Source organism: Cydia splendana, chromosome 19 (assembly GCF_910591565.1).
Source record: "Cydia splendana chromosome 19, ilCydSple1.2, whole genome shotgun sequence".
NCBI lineage: Eukaryota > Metazoa > Arthropoda > Insecta > Lepidoptera > Tortricidae > Cydia > Cydia splendana.
In genome coordinates, this window is record NC_085978.1 from 14113036 (window position 1) to 14130038 (window position 17003).

Consider the following 17003-nt stretch of genomic DNA (forward strand, 5'->3'; position numbering starts at 1 on the left):
ATTCTACACGATGCAGCAGAACCATAGCAGAACAAAGCATATTTAGTAATGCATTACTTAAATACGCCTCTTGATTAAAAAGTTTACTCACATGGTGTAATCAGATGTATAATCGGCTTAATATTTTAATGCAAAATATTTTGGATGTTTCCTTTCCTTTTCTATTTGCCTCTGTTGCATTTTCTATTGCATTGTAAATGTGAAAAAATACAGTCTTATTTGTTAATTATCACTACGATAGTACGATATGAAAGCAAACCTAAACAATAAGAATATTGTTGTTAGTGAGAGTAAAATAATATACGATATTCCTGATTAATAACACTGAAATAGAAACCTGTGAACTATACCAAGAATGGCACCGAAAAAGAAAACTGAAAGTTCATCATTTTTACTGAAAACACCAAAAGAAAAAATATCGAAAGCTAAACCACTCAAACCAAAGAACATTATAAAAGTAAAAATTCCTGCTAAAAGTAAGTATTCAAGTTATAATATTTTTTTGCAATTCTGCAAAATTCCTGGTCAACTCGTCATGGTCGAGTGTTTAACAGGGTGTAATTGGATACTTGAATCGAACTTTATCTTTTAACCATCTCGAAATCTATTCAACTAAGACATATGATAGAAGGCCATATTCATGTTAGGTTTTAAGGACAATAATTCAATAATACAGGTTGGATTTTAGGACATCTATGTTAAAACATTTCATTACTGATTTGACATCTTTACTGCTACAGGTAGCTTTTCATTTTACTTTTATCATTTGGTGATTGTATTTTACAAGTATACTGTTATACTTTAAAAAGTCAGTCTGGTAGTTCACTAGCAGATTTGGCAACCAGTGCCATTGCACTTTTTTTTTACCTTGTCTAGTATGATTGATCTGCGGCCCACTGCCACATAAATGAATAAAGTCTCGACTAACTTCTGATCGCCTAGCCAGTACCGTCTTTACCATATGGGGGCCCGTGCCCAGGGGCCCCAAAGGACAGACAGTAACAGTATATTTGACTACCCATAATAAATGGAAGATCATAGTAGAAAAATGTTAGTTTAATTCGCTTTCTTTACTTTCCAAAAGGGCCCCAAATTCTTATGTGCCCAAGGGCCCCAACATAGTTGAAGACAGCCCTGCGCCTAGTGTTACTCATAGTTATTAGTGTTATTACTCTTTACCTGGTATGCTAATATGTGTGTTGTATCTGTTTAGATATTAAAAATGCCATTGGTGAGAAGATCTTGGAACAAAAAAGTCCTGCAGAACTTGAACTGAAAAAGATGCTGACCATGAACCCACAGAATGATGTGAAGATTGACAGAATGAATGAAGGTTACTACAAATATTATTATATTAACACATAAAGAAAAACTACCCAACAGCAATCCAGCACACACATTTACATTGTGGCATCTACTGCTTGTTATCCATACTAATATTATAAAGGCGAAAGTGTGTCTGTCTGTCTTTTACCTCTTCACGCTTAAGCCGCTGAACCGATTTAGTTGAAATTTGGTATAGAGATAGTTTGAGTCCCAGGGAAGGACATATAGTTCGTTTTTTTTAGCATTAGAAATAAGGTAAACAATCTTGATGTGTCTTTTAATTGAAAAACACATTTTAAAAATAAGTTACGGCAAATATGTAACAATTATGAATCTAATACGTTCATTTATATTCTTCTGCTTTCATAAGTAATAGTTATTGATTTTTAAAAAGCGTTTTTCAATTAAAAGACATGTCAAGATTGCTTACCTTCTTTCAAGTTCTTTCTAATGCTAAAAAAAACGAACTATAGGATAGTTTTTATGTCGGAAATCATCCCTGAAGAGAGTGCAAAGGGGGGTGGAATTAAAAGAGTTAATGAATTGCCTAATAATTTAAGTAAGCAATGCGCGAATTGAATGATTGCTATTAGCATTATCCAGGCGTTATACCTACTTTAGCTGCTGTCACTAATTCCACGCAGACGAAGTCGCGGGCAAAAGCTAGTAAAATTATAATTGCTTGTCAAAATTAGTTCTGTATTAAAAGGTACTTAGTTGTTGGTGTTTATTTTTCAGTGGCTCTAGCACAATTAGTTAAAGATTGCCCTGTGGCAGTCACTGAGAGTGCCCCAGCCCCTGTGGCTAAGAAAAGAGGCAGGAAAAAGAAGATACTGGATCCAGGTAAGTTATTTATAACACTTTAAACTCTCGCGTTTTGCTACACATATTTAATTACACAGACAGGTCTACCGCGATATAATTTCATTGTTTTTACCTTTAATTCCGTCAGCTGAGTGATTATATTGCGGTCGACCCGTTTGTGTAATTAAATATATAAGTTATTTATGTTATGTTCCTGTTTCACACCAAGTTATAAAAGATGAAATTATAAACTATAATAGATAAAATACACTAAAATAGCTAGAGTTTGTGGTTATGCATGCCAGTTGCTGGCATTAAAAAAAATTGGACATAAAAATAAAAAAACACGAAAACCGGCTTTTATTTTTTAATTTACTTCTACGGAAATTCTTATAAAACTAGAAAACACAAATAAAAATATACAATTGTGTATAAATATTTCAATTTAGTATCTTGCGCAATTGAAGGAAATACTTTTTTAAGTAAATTTTTTAAAAAGGGCGGATTACACCCCTGTAAATGAGACAAAGCTTTACATCTACACCCATTTCATGCTGAAAATGACGCTTTTCTATATTGTTGTTTTGTTGTTGATTTTTGACTGAGTAGGTACTTGGTTTGTTTGCATACGAGCCTCTGGTGTTAGTGCCGCCCACGACAAACCATGATTATCTATAAACTATTTTTAGAAATTATTTATTTAAATTTCTCCAGTGTAAACTAAACACAGTGCTATTATATTGCTAAGTACTGTATATGGGTACAATTTAGGGTGAACCAGGTTATAGTGTTAGCAACTCCATTAAAGAATAGATCGTCGATCGAACATTGATCGATGTCGCCCGATTAGAATAGAAAAACAATAATAATCGATCGATTGATGGCTATGAAAATGAAATGAAAATGAAAATGAAAATGTTTATTTGGGTAACAAACAAATTACAATTACAAAATATGGTTGGAATTTCCTAGTAGATGAATTACATACATCTGTGTCAGGAAACCCCGCTCTTCCATTTGAGGTTTACAATAGCTGTTTCCAAAATAAACTTAACTACATATTTGCAAATTTTATATTTACATTTTTATGCTTTTTTTGCATAGCGAAATGGAATAAAACTACAATTTCAACATTAAATACATGCATAAATTCATTAATTCAGAGCGTGCGTGTGTGTGTGAGTATGTGTGTGTGTGTGTGTATGTGTGCGTGTGTGAGTATGTGTGTGTGTGTATGTGTGATATTGTTGGATATTTATTATTTTATTTTGAAAAAACATATATGGCTATCAATCGATCGATCGTCGATCGAACGTTTTATTGGTCCATCCATCGATCGTTTAATATAATAATATCCCCTGATTTATTTATTTATACATTTTATTTTATTTTATGATTTATAGAAACGGCTGTGGTCGTTCCTAAGAAAAAGCCCAAGTTGCCCACAAAGGCTAAAGTTCCACCTAAAAAAACGACTAAGAGGGTAGCAAAAACAAAGAAGCCAAAAGGTAGGCCAATTCATTGCAGTACCTGCAGTAGTCAAAAACCCATGTATAAGTTGCCCGTAGTTTTTTATAGTAGGCACAAAAATACAAGACAAGAAAAAAAAAGTGGTATTAGTATTTATTATGCTTTTAGTTTAGTTAGGCCAAAAAGGCTGAAATAGTAAAAAAGTAGAGTAGTGTAAAAGTAGTCATGGTCATCTATGGGCCTATTCATAAATTACGTCATTTAAAATTAGGGGGGGGGGGGGTTCTGGACATGAGATGATGGTAGCATGACGTAGGAGGAAACGGGGTCATTCGAAGCATGATTTTTGGATGATTTGAGGGGGGGGGGGTGTCAAAAATCGATGAAGTAATTTATGGACAGCCCCTATGGCATAACTTTTTTCTCCTATTGCAAACAATAATTATATATATATTTCATTGAAGACTATTCCTGCAATTTTTCATCTTTCTATTCTTCTTCTTCTTAGTTGGTGGTTACCTACTCTTGGTTTAGTATCTCTTTATTATCTCTATCTATCTACTATTTTATGCATGTTATGGAAATATTTTGATTTTAGTCAGTTATGTTTTGTTATATTTTAAAGGGTTATTTGGGTTTAGTTCGTTCTGGAGCCGGGTGTTATAACGGGTAGAAGTATTACGGACGATATGGAAATTATAATAATTTCCTGAATTTACTTATAACGATAAATAAGATCATTGGCCAAACTGCCAAATCCGACACAAGAGCAGCCGATTCAACGGAGCCACCTCGTTTTGTCGCATAAAGAGTGTTTAGTTTTAAGTTTATAAAATACATAAACATATGTATGTTAGTCTGTAAGGTATTTGTTTGCCTGATTAAATTTTTAAATAAGTACTTAAATAAATAAATACATTCGGCTTTGAAGACACTCAAACGAGATGCGTTCTATCTATGATAAAATCTTTTTACCTAACTAGCGCTCAATTCAACTAGTAGAAACCATTGTCAATAAGTATGATTACTTATGTAGAAACATTTTTCAATTGCAGCTCCAAAGCGAAAGGCTTCCAAAAAAATTCAACCATCCATAAGTCCGCCTCCAAAAAGACAACAAAGAGGCAGGCCGCGGAAGCAAGGTAAGCCTGTGGACGACGACTCCACCATAACCTCCCCTTCTATCCTGAGCTACAGTCAAAAAGAAGTCAAAACACCTATCAAGGACACACAGAATACGGTCGCTAAATTCCCTGTAGTCCCCAACACCACAGAAAACAATAACGACTCCAGAAGAACATCTATCACAAGTGCACCAGCGTCGGATTTGTCTTGGACCAAAGATATATCCGGATCCAGTACCACAACTTGCATCACCGTCACCTCCAACGACTTTGTGCGTATAGACGGAAAACTGCCAGAACTCAAAATAACTAAGCTAAAGAAAAGCCAAATAGTCAATAAAAAATCAGAAGAATCTGTCACCCAGATGGAACAGGAGCGTTTCCTTTCAAAAGACAGCAACATCAGCTCTTTTAATTCGTCTACTAAGTTAAAGAATAGCCTAATAGAAGATAAATTAGAAGAACCCCTTACCGAGAAGATATTAGAACCAGAGCATTCCCTTTCAGAAGACAGCAGCAGCAGCAGCAGCTCTTCTAGTTCTTCTTCTAGTTCCTCCCAAAGCGATAATACTGCGATAGAAAACGGCTTAAATTTAAGCACATCATCAATTACGGCTCCTCCGTACAGCCCGATTTATACACCACGCAATCAAAGCTTCGATAAAACCAAGCAGGACGAAGTCGCTTCAATACTAGAAATGCTTGCACCCAAATTGAAATCCCTGGACTTGGAGTTTCCTGATATCGCGAATGAGGACGAAGACTGCGACATGAGTCCCTTCGAGGAGAAGGTTTCTAAGTATTTAGAGGAGGAGTACAATACTATATTAGAATGTAGTCATCTAAACCGAATTTTATCGGAAAGTTATCTGCCAAATACTACTGTTGTCGAAACCGAACAGAAACATAGCGGAGAACCAGACTTCGCTACGTCTAACCATACTGCGATCTCCGATAAAACTGCTTGTGATAATATTAACGATACACCAAGCAATATTACGCGGCAACGGGACACTTACAATTACGATTCTGACATTTCTGACGATGACGTGCTGCAACTTTACGCCACCGATAACGACCTTGATTCTACCAGGATGGGTAGCTCGGCTTCCATCTTCGAGGAGTACGTGCCCCGACCCCTTATCCAGAGGTCCCACACCGCCGTGAGCTACCAACCTTCAAAAATAGACGAGCCAGAAACCGCAAGTGCGAAAAAACCCGTATGCGAAAAACAAAACGCTGATTCTACTTCCATCCACAAGGAACCAGAACTGGATAATGCTTCGAATGAAACGCCTGCGACAATAAATGGAACTGGCCTGCTTCAGAAATCCACAAATAAGTCAACGGCAGAAAATAAAAGACCACCGCTGACTATCTCATGTTACCCGTTCCCTTCTCGCTCTAGAAGCGCTGTACTAAATGGAGTCTGCTTCTTCAATCTGATCTCAATGTGTAACAAACAAGATATGTATCACCTAAAGTCTTTCCCTCACTGTTTCATTGAAGAAAACGTTTTTAGGATGCGAATTTCCCAACTTAGCGAAATACAGTTCATTCAAGAGTATAATCATATTGCGAGGTGGACAATATTGAGAAAGAAATACGTCAAATGTTTCATCGACGAGTGCCAAAGACGAGAGTTGCGTAAAATCCTAGTCGAAATAGTTATAGATTTTCTTTCCAGAACCCCTCCCAATACAGTAGAAGATGAAGATCTCAGAGTTCGAGTAATTGAACACGCTTTGATACACGTTAACAATTGGGAATTGACAGTTTGTGAACAGTTGCTCGAATATAATGTGGGAGATGAAGCCCTGTGTGATGTGTTCATGAAAATAATAGCATATACACAAAATTTTTCACGGTTCAAGAAAGTCTTCGTAAATCTGACAGATTTCATGGTTCGCGCTAATCGGACGTTTGATTATGGTGTTGCATGTCATATCCTCGAGAGAGTGTGCATTCTGCCCTTTGAAGCCCCATTGGCAATGGGTCTGATATCGATTATAGGAAATACTGATAGGGAGATCTTCAAGAACAGTATGACGAATAGGTTCGAGTTGTCATTGGAGACATGTAATAATGAGTTATATAATTGGTATTTGTCAATCAAGACGGAGGGTGTATCAAGTGTGGGGTTGAGGCCAGCCAGTGAGCCTGGGGCGTCATTGCCGCCTTCTTTGCCATCCCCATGTGGCAGTCGGGAGCTGGAGCCGCTGATTTTCAACCCAAGTAGCTCACAGGACTTTGAGCAGAGATACACCTCTCCGGACACTACGAATGTGGATAATGTGGTGAGTTACTTAAACTTGTTCATATACTCACTTAGGGCCCCCGCAGATACTTAACTTTGTGTAGACCTTCGGATATTTGCGGAGATCCTTACTCCTATCCTATGTTATTTTTAACAACATAACAAAGATTTTTACTATTTTTTACTGCATAATTTTACAAACATTTGCGTTAGTTTATTAAAGGTACAGCTTGGCTAAAAAGAGTAGAAATTAAAAAGTGGCAACACTGTAGTCTCGTCCCTTTCAAACCAATGTATATAAGAGAACGTGACGACACTACAGTGTTGCCATTTTTTAATTTCTTCTCTTTTTTGCCAAGCTGTAAAAGAAAATATTTTATTGCTTTGAGACTCTTACAACATACACCGTGTTTTTATTGAATTCCGTTAACTTCGGGGTATAGTTAAGTACGTTTATAAGAACTAAATGGCATAGTTAATTTTCAAAAAAAAAATTTTTTTTGTTTTCTTTTTTGTTTTTTTTTTGTTTAAAAAGTAATTAAATGTAGCATATAGCATTGTTGTAACACGGGCATTACATTTAACTCAACCAAACAATTGAAATCTGTGACATATCAATGTCATTTCGTACATCAATCGACCGAGATTGTACTTAAGTTTAGTAGCAAATGTATGAACTCATTCTAAACACTAATCAATATGTAAGCCGGCCCTAAAGCAAGTGTACACGCTTGTAGAGGCCTTATAGGAAAAAAATAAATTATGGATTATCTCCGAAATGGACTTAATTAGAACATCGGTGTCTTTGAGAAAGTTACTTGATTTAAGCTCAGGAATGCACCCTTGAAATTAACGGAAATCAAAAAAAACACGGTGTATAAAATTAAATATAGGTATTGCAACAACCCTATGTGTGATATCTCCAGGGACAGGAACCGGTTACCTTAACCGGGGTTTTTCATAGGGTTATTTTAGAGGTGTTTATAAAAACCCCTACCATAACGGTAACCGCTTAATAAGGTAACACTTTGATTCGGTAACCGTATCAGATCGAGTTAACCTCTGTTACCGGTAACCGAAATAAAAACCCAGTCTATTCAGTTACCTCATTATGAGGTTTTTGACCAGTTCAAACGATTGTAATCTTTACGCACACTTAAATTCAACTTATTATTGAATAACCGAGGTTGGCATGGGCGGTCTATGAAGCCTCCAGCACAAACAAGTTTTTTTGCCTTTCCTTTGTTTATCTTTATACCTACTTGTGTGGTGTGTTATTATTATAAATATTATTATATTATAACTAAAATAATTAAAATAAATAAAATAAATAAATAAAATAAATAAAATAAATAAAATAAATAAAATAAATAAAATAAATAAAATAAATAAAATAAATAAAATAAATAAAATAAATAAAATAAATAAAATAAATAAAATAAATAAAATAAATAAAATAAATAAAATAAATAAAATAAATAAATAAAATAAATAAATAAAATAAATAAATAAAATAAATAAAATAAATAAAATAAATAAAATAAATAAAATAAATAAAATAAATAAAATAAATAAAATAAATAAAATAAATAAAATAAATAAAATAAATAAAATAAATAAAATAAATAAAATAAATAAAATAAATAAAATAAATAAAATAAATAAAATAAATAAAACAAATAAAACAAATAAAACAAATAAAACAAATAAAACAAATAAAACAAATAAAACAAATAAAACAAATAAAACAAATAAAACAAATAAAATAAATAAAACAAATAAAACAAATAAAACAAATAAAACAAATAAAACAAATAAAACAAATAAAACAAATAAAACAAATAAAACAAATAAAACAAATAAAACAAATAAAACAAATAAAACAAATAAAACAAATAAAACAAATAAAACAAATAAAACAAATAAAACAAATAAAACAAATAAAACAAATAAAACAAATAAAACAAATAAAACAAATAAAACAAATAAAACAAATAAAACAAATAAAACAAATAAAACAAATAAAACAAATAAAACAAATAAAACAAATAAAACAAATAAAACAAATAAAACAAATAAAACAAATAAAACAAATAAAACAAATAAAACAAATAAAACAAATAAAACAAATAAAACAAATAAAACAAATAAAACAAATAAAACAAATAAAACAAATAAAACAAATAAAACAAATAAAACAAATAAAACAAATAAAACAAATAAAACAAATAAAACAAATAAAACAAATAAAACAAATAAAACAAATAAAACAAATAAAACAAATAAAACAAATAAAACAAATAAAACAAATAAAACAAATAAAACAAATAAAACAAATAAAACAAATAAAATAAATAAAATAAATAAAATAAATAAAATAAATAAAATAAATAAAATAAATAAAATAAATAAAATAAATAAAATAAATAAAATAAATAAAATAAATAAAATAAATAAAATAAATAAAATAAATAAAATAAATAAAATAAATAAAATAAATAAAATAAATAAAATAAATAAAATAAATAAAATAAATAAAATAAATAAAATAAAATAATTAAAATACATTAATTAAATTACATTAATTAAATTTATTAAACAAATATAACAAATTAAACTAATTAAATAAATGAAATAAATTAAATAAATTAATTAAATTAAATAAATTAATTAAATTAAATAAATTAAATAAATTCAAAAAAATAAATAACTTCAACAAATTCAATAAATTAAATCAATTAAATAAATAAATTAAATTAAATAAATTTAATAAGTAAAATCAATAAAATCAACAAAATATAAATAAAGTAAATAAAATAAACAAATTTTTTAGTATTTTTTTTAGTTCTGACGGCACATCACTAAAACTACTTTAATGTAGCAAACCCACAGAACAATAATCGAGATAGAAGGAAAGAGTTCATCGATTTATATCGAAACCAAGCGTGCCGACTTTTTACCACCTACTGTGACGTCACAGCCGCAATTTAGTGATGGGAAGTCCTAACCGATCTAAGACACCGATGCCCCTCTGCCCCGCTACGATTCAACTGTCTTGCTCATACTCATGGATTTTATATCTGCGCTCCCGCTCGCTAAAAATCACAAATCGATTAAGTGAATGTCATCGATTTTCTGACGGACGAATGATAAAGACAGACGAATTATACAGACAGACGAATGATTAAAACAGACGAATGATATTTCACGGAATCATTAGATTCCTAAATAATATTTGAATTGAATTTTTAAAATAAAACTTATTACTTATTCTAAAAAAAGATTGTAAGTATCTAATACTTTTTTATATGTACATGTATAGGTATAAAATTTAGACAATTTTCAATTTTTTGGATATAACTCACTAAGTATATATGTTGTTGTGGGCTATGGAAACATAAAAATCGCGAAATAAAACCAGGGAAGAAATTTTAGAAGCCAAAAGAAGAGCTAGCCGAATACGTCATGAAAAAATAAAAAAAAGATTCGAAACTAAGTGCACTTAGAAAATAACAACAAATAGAAAACTATGCAAAAAGAAAGAGAGAGAAGCGTGTCGTATCTATAAAAGATAAAAGTACAGATTTCATTTTATACTTTATTCTTTAAATAAATACAAGTATAAGTTTACAGCTCTAGATATGCCAAAACACTTATACTCTTAATACATAGTCATAACTATCTCTAGGGTTTATTTAACTTTACATATGTATAGATTAAAAAAGGTCTGAAACTATACTAATCTACATAGGTACTCGTAGAGTTAAAAAAAACTACTTTGTAAATCCTGATACTATACTAATTTACATAGGTTGAGTTTAAATACATCCTGATATTAAGTTGTAAATTCGGCCACTTGTCTGCGAATATGTCTGCGGTTTGGACTGTAGCTAAGAAGTTATTTAGTAATTCTATTGCTCGGTACGTGGGTGCGTTCGAACCGTGATAGGTGCGAACATTTGGATATGCGAATAGGTTTCTGGCTCTACGTGCGCTTCGCCCTACTGCAGCTATGTAGTTGTTAGGTGTATAAATACGCATACGCTCTAGAACGGATGGGTTGTCAATAAGATTTCTTAGTAGTAGACAGTAGTGTAAGGCAAGCGTTTGCTTACGCCTTAGCTCGAGAGACTCTAACCCTACCATTCCCAGGACAAAGGATGACGGAAATAAGTATGGGTAGTATCCGTAATACCTTTTGTAAAGATGTCTAGCAAATTTACGTTGGACGCGCTCGATCATGATGTTATACTTTGCTTCCCGAGGGTCCCATGCGATGGAACTGTACTCAAGCTTGCTGCGAACATAAGCATTATAAAGGATTATAGCGATTTTTGGGTCACGAAATTCTGAGGTCGTTCTAATAATGAATCCTAAAATTTTGTAGGCACTTTTGCAGATATTTATAATGTGAGAGTGCATGTTTAGCTTAGTATCGAGCGTTAATCCTAGATCCTTTATTTCTGTTACTCGGTCAAGGGGAGTGTTAGTAAGAGTATATGCCTGGAGAATAGGATCTACAGAACGGCTAAAACTTATTACTTTGCACTTAGATTCATTTAGGTACAAGCGGTTTGTTTTACTCCAGCTGTCAACCATGTTGATTGTTTGTTGCAGAACAGTACAGTCAGATGCATTTACGACCGGTTGAATTATCTTAAGATCATCTGCATAAAATAGTGATTCCACGCCTGATATATTATTTGGCAGATCATTGACCATGATTAAGAAAAAAGTAGGCCCCAGAGTGCTACCTTGACTAACCCCGGAACGAGTGTAATATCTTTCAGATTTGTAAGAGTTTAATTGGACATATTGTGTGCGATTCCTGAGGTAGTCAGAGAAGAAAACAAGAAGTTGAGGGGTGAAACCTAAGGCTGACAGTTTGCATAGGAGAGTATCGTTGTCAACTAAGTCGAAAGCTTTTTTAAAGTCGAAATAAACAACATCAACTTGTCGTACAGTATCCATCCAGCGCAAAACGCTATCAAAGAAGCAGAAGTGGTTGGTTGTAGTGGATCGTGAAGCGCGAAATCCATGTTAACAATCAACTAATTTACGATTTATCTGATTAAGTAAGCAGTGGTTAAGAATGGTCTCAAACACTTTTCCAAACACGGACAATACAGCAATGGGCCTGAAGTTTGTGATATCGGAGGACTTGCTTATCTTAGGAATTGGGGTCACTCTCGAGACCTTCCATTGGGATGGATATACCAAAATCGATTTTAATCGATTAAGAATTCGGCATTGAAAATCGTAGGGTACAACACTATATCTTACTTTTGACAGACGAATGAGAAATCAACCTTGAACGCGTCTCGACAAGTTTGGATTGTTTTATTTTCGTAGCTGGTTTTCAATGCTTGCCAAGTCTGACGCGTCAAATTAAAGCCGCAATGGAAAAGTAGCATTAGACACAGAGTCGCCTGCTACTGTTTATATGAAATTAATACTGAGCATCAAAATAAATTGTTTTTTAAATAATAACAGATACTTTAGGGCAAATAGTACTTACCGATGAAAGGAAATGTCTTGATTAATAGCTCCTACATTTTTGGTGGTGATTGAACAGTTTATTATCGAGCAAGGGGCCATTTTGTTATCACATCCGAACGTCACACACGGAAAGCGGTCGAGAGCAGACTGAGCATCGCGGCGAGCAAAGACGATTTATAATCGTCTTTTCGGCACGCGAGGTACATACACTTTTTCCGTCTACTCGATATAGGTCTGTGAGCAAACCAGTAAGCAACCGATAATAAAGGTTACCATAACTGAATGAAAACCTGTTAAAAACCCTTAACAAAAACCCTATCGCGATGGGGTTTTGAGATTAACTCGGTTAAAGGTTAGGGTTACCGTTTCAATAAGGTTACCATTACAATCAGGTAACAGTATGATAGGGTTACCGAATGATACGGTAACCGAATCGATTGGGTTACCGAATTGATAGGATTAAGCGTAAAGAGGGGTTTTCCGGTCCTTGGATATCTCCAATCTATTTAGGCGTATGTTATGATGTAGGTAGCTTCAAAACATGTATGTAACTACCAGTGGCGGCGCGTGGAATTTTTCGCTAGACAACTCGGAGCAAAAAAAAAACACCTACATGAAACACCTACATTATGTACTTATTTTTTCATGATAAGCGAAGGTAAAGTAAAGCGCTAGGTGTGTCCTTGGGTGCGTTCTTTTGCAGTTAGTGTATAACCACCTTTGCCATACTTGTCATCACTGACGTCACATAAACAGTGTATGTCGAGTATGACAAAAGCGAATTCCTACTCCTAAATTCCTAACAATCCTAACTAATAAGTTTTTTGCAAAAATTTCATTTTTGGTACAAGATTTTATCGCTGACTATACTTTTCTTACGACAGAAAACTAATACTCATCGAGACAATTCTAAAAACCCCTAACACAATTAGGTTGCGTTGTTTCATCACAGAGTTCTTATGGCGACCTCCTGTCTCCATCATCAGATCAGTTCGACAGTATGATATTATTGTATTGTCATCAGAACTACATACAGGTGCCAATTTTCATGACGCTACGATCCTTGGAAGATGGTTAAATTAGTTAAGTACCTTAGATTCCATTACATAGTTACATACAGATCGACCTAATAAAAGCTTGTTAAAAACAAGGACTGACCTTGAAACACCTGCACGAACAATACGCAACACTAATAACACTCAAAAATTCACTGCTTTAGTCTTTATATATAAATATATGCACAAAACTAAGTAAAATCTCATTAAAACCTATAAAACTCTAATAAAAACAACAATAACAACAAATCTTGGCAACAACCGGAACGGAAGTGTTGTCATAATATTATTCCATTTTCACCCACGACCCACGACTTCCAAAATCTATTACTACAAATTTATAAACAGTACTTTCTTTGAAGAAACCCTCGTTATCAAATTACCTTAACTAAACTTGCGACTCCATAATATTCTTGGATTTTGTAATAAAATTTCTTTTTTTAAAGGTTTTTTGAAAATTTGGTATTAATGATAGCAAAATACAAAAAAATGTTACCCATTAATTCAATTCAATGTTTTGGTACGGCAACATTAACCACACGAGCGGCAAACGCGATTCGATTCAAAATTGTGAAACATTACACTCCAATATAAATCTTACTTATTTGTATTTAAGGTTTAAATTCAAATGAAGCAGCACTTACGCCACTCGCGGACATTGACTGTGTGCGTGCATTTTTCCAATATAAACCTTACCTTGTTACGTTTAAGGTTTTTATTTAAATGAATAACTCGATACAAAACCGTGTTATTTTGATGCTTCGAGCAACACCGGCTTCCGACACATCGGAAGGGAGGGGCCCAAGCGATATCTCACCGTACAAATCTTTCTGCCATTTTTCGCGGGGGGAAAGGTGCACACAGTCGCACTTCTCACACACTTACATACAAAATCCAATCTGTAATGACGACACAAATACATAGAAAATGACACACGTAAAAGACAAATCTTGCAAACCTCGATCTCTTTTTGTGTACGGACGAGTGACAAGTGTCACAACACGCACACTAACACATTTTCGTTGAAGTATGTTATTGTATTCTGAGAGATGAGAAGTCGGATTTGTCGCTCGACCGATCCGCAATTTGTACTGAGCGAGCAAAATCGATAAATCCAACAATTACATGAGACTAAAATATAATAATTGTGTTTGAATGTAATTAAACGTATGATATGTAAAAAAAAATATTACATGTGAAATATAACACTTTCATTTTGTAAATTTGATGTCCCCCGACCTCTTTTTATAACAAAAAACCGAGCAAACAGGCATTTTTGTGCAGCAGTGTTCACGCGCGCGTCTGGACTCGGTCTAGTGAAAAATCCAAGTGCAACTAGTTTTATTACCCGCGCTAGATTAGATTGACGCGCGAATCTTGTACCTCGGCAGAGGGGAAATAGTGCGAATGCCGCCTCCCTTCCGTGTTGCTCGAAGTTTTGATGCGTAAATACGCGGACTTTCTTTAGCGAACTTTATGAGCGTGTGCGTGAGTTTTCGTATGTGTGTGGTGGCTCATGAATGAATACTCAAGCTTAAACTTAGTCGCCCGCGCGCCCGCTATGATTAGTTGATTTAATCAATAGTGAAGCTTTAGTAAATCGTGTTATCGATTCCAAGGTAATACGTAGTGTTTTCATTATGGATATATATGTAGCAATAAATTTTAGGCAAGCCGGTGGGAATCGGGTTGTATGAAGCCGCCGCTACTGGTAACTACTTACTAAAAATGTAAACTTATCGCTCTTTTTTAAGTATAATTATTCTCCATTGAAAGACGTCCTTTCTAAAAACCTTAAAAAATTTCAGAACAAACTCGTCACGGAGCCAACTATTATACGGACTCTAAATCACCTGAGTGGGAGACCTCCCAAAATGTGCATGCCGAGGCCCCCGCCCCCGCGGCCGCCGCCGCCGCGCCCGCGGGGCCCGTACCGCAAGTGGAATGAGAGGAGTATCATGTCGCAAATTCCAAGAATGCCTTATATGAGGCCGCCGAGGCCTATGAAGAGGCCTCTGTCCCGACCAGAACGGCCACCGTCTGTATGTTGACTTTATTTTTCATTATACGTAATGGAAGATTTCCGGCAGCAGATGATTTTAAAAAGAAAGAGTAATAATAAAAAATACACGAACTGATATACCTGTCAGTTCGTGTATGTTCAATAAATCATCTATTCATGAATAGATCATCTATTTAAAAATAAACACCAATAGATTACGAATCGATCGACGAAACATTCTGCACGATCGATGATCGATCGACTAGATGTAACAATGGTATCGCACCCATCGATCGATCAACGTTGCTTTATTTCTGGTTGATTGATTACTCAATGCAACGTCATTTGTCGATTGATCGGCATTGATTTGATTTATTTGTCTAGAAACAAACAACAATTCTTTTAAGGTAACTTAAAAGAGATTATTTGAAACTTAATGTCAACATTATCGTTGACATCGTCGTCTTAGGGCCACTTGCACCATCCCACTAATTCGGGGTTACCACATTATACCTGGAGTTACCATGGCTACCAGTACAATTTGACGCTGGGTTAACGGTTTAACCGGCTCACCCGGGTTAGTGCGATGGCTCAAGTGGCGCTTAAAGGTTATCCTTTATAATCTTTAAATACCTGTTAGTATTAACTCAAAAAAGTGCATCCAATTTTTCTTCATTTCATATTAGGATGTGTTTTCAAAATGTATTAATAAATGAGAAATAATTGATTGCAACTATGTTAATCCTAATTTTTGTTACAGAAATTCCAACGAAGATACGGGCCGGATTTTTAAATTTAACTAATAGTTTTCTAAGAGGTAAACTTTCTAAGGTCAGTAAGTTTAAATCGTTACTTTATTATAAAATATAAGTTGTGTAAGTAGTAGTTTTTTGAATTGTTGGACCTGATTAAAGCATATTTTATTAGTTCACTTGTATAAAATGTTTTATGTACGAGTGCGAGTAAGACTCGTGGACTCGTTGTTAAGGATACCTACTATAAAATTAATGTTACCGTACATACTATTGACATTGGTTATATTCATAATTTGACTTGCTGGCAAAAACTTACCCGCTTATTCATAAACAAACTGCAAGCCCCAATTAGTTATTATATATTTTTATCCCTTTCTTACGTTTCCCATAAAGTTGTAAGTCATAATGTATTGTTTGTCATAAAACTGAAACCATTAACTATTCAGGAATTTCGTAAGGTTATTCTATATATAGGTTAGGTTAGTTATGTTTTATGGCAATCCTGAAAAGTTACGCTTTTCTGAGAAAAACCAATTATGACTAACGAAAATTCGGCCTAACAATACATTATGACTTAAAACTATTTGGGAAAGAATAGAGATCCCAGATTAAGATTAGATTTTGAGCTAATTGAGGCTGGTAGTGCATTTAAAAGGGGGTAAATCTTTTTTTACTAAAAAATATTTCGTTGTTTAAGTACAATTTAAATCA

The 17003-nt window shown here is 33.7% G+C and overlaps 1 protein-coding gene across 1 annotated transcript; it reads left to right on the forward strand.

Annotated features, from left to right (window-relative positions):
- Window positions 1–124: 124 nt before the first annotated feature.
- On the forward strand, window positions 125–16668 carry LOC134800044 (uncharacterized). Its single transcript, XM_063772498.1, has 6 exons — window positions 125–476; window positions 1214–1333; window positions 2065–2169; window positions 4656–7021; window positions 15344–15577; window positions 16298–16668. Exons 1-6 carry the CDS (start codon window positions 356–358, stop codon window positions 16328–16330), a joined length of 2979 nt encoding a protein of 992 aa, XP_063628568.1. The 5' UTR covers window positions 125–355; the 3' UTR covers window positions 16331–16668.
- The last annotated feature ends 335 nt before the right edge of the window (window positions 16669–17003 follow it).